This window comes from Ischnura elegans, chromosome 7 (genome assembly GCF_921293095.1).
Source record: "Ischnura elegans chromosome 7, ioIscEleg1.1, whole genome shotgun sequence".
NCBI lineage: Eukaryota > Metazoa > Arthropoda > Insecta > Odonata > Coenagrionidae > Ischnura > Ischnura elegans.
Window position 1 is genome coordinate 117,481,299 of NC_060252.1, and position 3,031 is coordinate 117,484,329.

General features: G+C 36.3%; 1 protein-coding gene across 1 annotated transcript; it reads right to left on the reverse strand.

Annotated features, from left to right (window-relative positions):
* Positions 1–420: 420 nt before the first annotated feature.
* On the reverse strand, positions 421–1,927 carry LOC124161910. The gene is made up of 7 exons (XM_046538168.1): positions 1,777–1,927; positions 1,514–1,696; positions 1,300–1,389; positions 1,131–1,181; positions 983–1,037; positions 724–788; positions 421–625 (listed from the first exon to the last, which is right to left on the reverse strand). The coding sequence occupies exons 2-7, from the start codon at positions 1,604–1,606 to the stop codon at positions 509–511; spliced, it is 471 nt and encodes a 156-aa protein (XP_046394124.1). The 5' UTR covers positions 1,607–1,696; positions 1,777–1,927; the 3' UTR covers positions 421–508.
* Between the last annotated feature and the right edge of the window lie 1,104 nt (positions 1,928–3,031).

A 3,031-nucleotide genomic window follows, 5' to 3' on the forward strand; every position in this document is an offset into this window, starting at 1 on the left:
GATATTAAAGAACATATCTCAAAGGATGTTGCACCACAATTATGATCATGTTAATCCACATGTAATGCTCCATAATCCAAAAACTAAATTATTTATATCTACTTATTGCCTGCAACCCATGCTAGATGTTCTCCACCTCATAAGATACTATAACAGTAGCAGTTAAACCATTTATATGACCTCTTATCTCCTAACAATGTCTTAGGATAAATCTGTGATTAATATTTACAGCTGGAAAAATTTGACTTTGCATTAAAGAAATGAACTAAATTTTATACTCACCTTGGTGGCCACAAAAACATTATCTTCAGCAAAATTTAATTGCCAATGAAGTGACATGAAGTCAAGAGAAAAAAATATATCTTTAATTTAAAAAAATGCTAACATGTAAATACATATATATCAGAACCCTTTCAAATATACTAACTTTGATATGGAAGTAAACAAATAAATACAACTAAAAACAAAGAAATGATATATATTATTAAATAAGGAAATTCATGCTGTCTCACTTGCTTGCTTTCAGCTGCTGCAGCCTCTCCGCAGCAACTGCCTGGCGTGCTAAGGATTGGGCAATGAGCTCCAGGGCATTAACTTTCCGAACCATTAGACTCTCTTTCTTTTTCTGAGGCAAAGTATAGTGGAAAAAAAGTATGATTATCTATGAGTGTCATATTTGAGGAAATAGAATTCGATTGATTGAACAGGTTAATGGCTCATTACCTCAAATGCCTTCATGTGGTCCAAAATCATCGCTGTAACCCTGTGAAGGTCGCCTTCATTCTTTTCTGAGGAGATAAAATTTTAATTTACTATTTTACCCCATTTTTTGACCTCTTATTTTACAATTACCAAGCAGTGCTGTCTCATTCAATTGACAAAAGCAAGAATTGATTAAATGTATACATTCTTGAATATATGTCACAGTCAGTCCCAATTTTTTAAAGGCAAATAATAAAATAAGAAATGAAATGCCACTCACGTTTGCCACTCCCCATATCCTCCTTCGGGAATAAATCTTCCACTATTATTTCCATCTAATTAAAAAGAAATTAGAGCTAAGCCTAAGCATATGAGAACAAAAAGTGTATTAATGTGATATCTATGGGAACATGAAAAATTATAGTTACATGCTGCAGTGCTTCTGGGGGATTTGATGGAGTCTCCTCATCATCTTGCTCCTGAAATAAGAGAGAAGAAAACACCTCTAAGAATAGGCAATACCGATACATTACTTGATTTCCATGCCTGCAATATTTTACATATATATGCAATGTTTCACACTGCTTTCGTACCCACCCTGGTTGTCTCCCACTCCTCAGCAAATGAACTAGAAAAATTGGCTGCGGTGGATGGGGCTGAAGTTGAAGCAGCAGATGTAGAGGCAGTCTGTGAAAAAGGAAATAATGGGGAGGGTCAGGAGGAAAGAGAGCATTAGTAAGACTATAGCATGTTTACATATTACTGCTGTCATCATGTAACTTAGCTTAATAATATATAATTTGATACTCACTGGAATACTCTGACAGAACTCAGGAATTGGCAAGCCAACTGCTGATTCTGTGCCCACGACTGCGAGGCACTTCTCCTCCATCTCTGTTAGCATCTCTGCCACAGGCTTGTTGCCTGTCTCTCGACAGGCAGCATTGACTCTTGCGGCTTTTGCTCTAACATTTCTTTTTAGGTCTCACCAAGTCTGCTTATGACATTGTCTAATTAGTCTAAGAGGTAAATTATTTTTAAAAAAGTTATCTTTAATATCTTTGCATTACTAACCTTTTTCCACTGCTCAACTTCTTTAAACCCCCCAGCGCATTCAGCATCGCTGAGAGGGTCTGCCACTGGCGCTGAGTTTTTTCAAACCCGAGAGGTCCAGTAAACCTTCCAGCAGCAAAGCTGCTGTGGGTTGACATATAATCAAGGAGCAGCTTCAATTGCCGTTCGTCAGCGCGCCCTACTCGGACATTTTTCTTCCTGCAAATATAATAACAACGTAAATGTCATCTCATGACAAAACTATAACTTAAGTAAGAAAACAATTACCTTAAGATTTCCTAATTATAGCAATAAAGGGTACCTAATGTTAATAAATTAACTAGAAAAAGTAATCATGATCATTTTCTTAATGCAAATTAAGGTAGAAAACTACAACCAATGCATCTAAATATCATATGCTGCTGCATTGTTTACTGGTCGAGCATATATGAAGGACTTGGTGCTTTCCCATTGAATTAAGTAATTAACATATTATCGATAAATATTTTAGACTAATTAATAGACGCTAAATATCCTAAAAATCCCAAGAACATTTCACCTATCATTTACATATCGGATCAATCACATTTAATAACATAGCTCATGTTACCATCGAGATATATCGCACCTTAACCTTCGCCAAAGAAGTTTAAAACAATTATTGATTTAGTAGCAGCTGATTTACACGTAATTAACTTCCGCCTTAAAAGTGCAATCATGGAAGAAGTCTTCCATGATTCTATTCAAAACTGTTCAAGTGATTCAATGATAAATTTACACCGTAATATTCTATTTTGAATTATTTCATACATATCAAGCAACTATTGACCGCCAATTAACATACTATCAACGATGCATGATCGATGTAAATTCCACTTATAGTACTATTTCTTTAGAGACGCTCAGTAGTAAAAGGTTACATCAGACAATTTTATTTAATGATCGAATGGATGTCACACCCGCAGAAACTCCCAGGTGGCATGATAATATTATAAAAAGCACGTGAACACATCCGAGAAAACAATATTTAATTCATAAGATTAAAAACATGAATATTGTACAGTCAACTCCAAAAGTAAATGTGGGAAGCTCAGCCGCGCCACTCCTAGGACCCAGCTCGAACCACGTCAAATTCGCATGGCAAACTTTCGGATGTTGGCACTGCATTTGAAAAAAGACGCGGTAAGAGGAGTTGGGGGTGGTTGGGGTGGAAGAGAAGTGGGATGAGGAAGCTACGAACTGCGAGAAGTCCTTTGGTTTGCGCCGTATAGTGCGA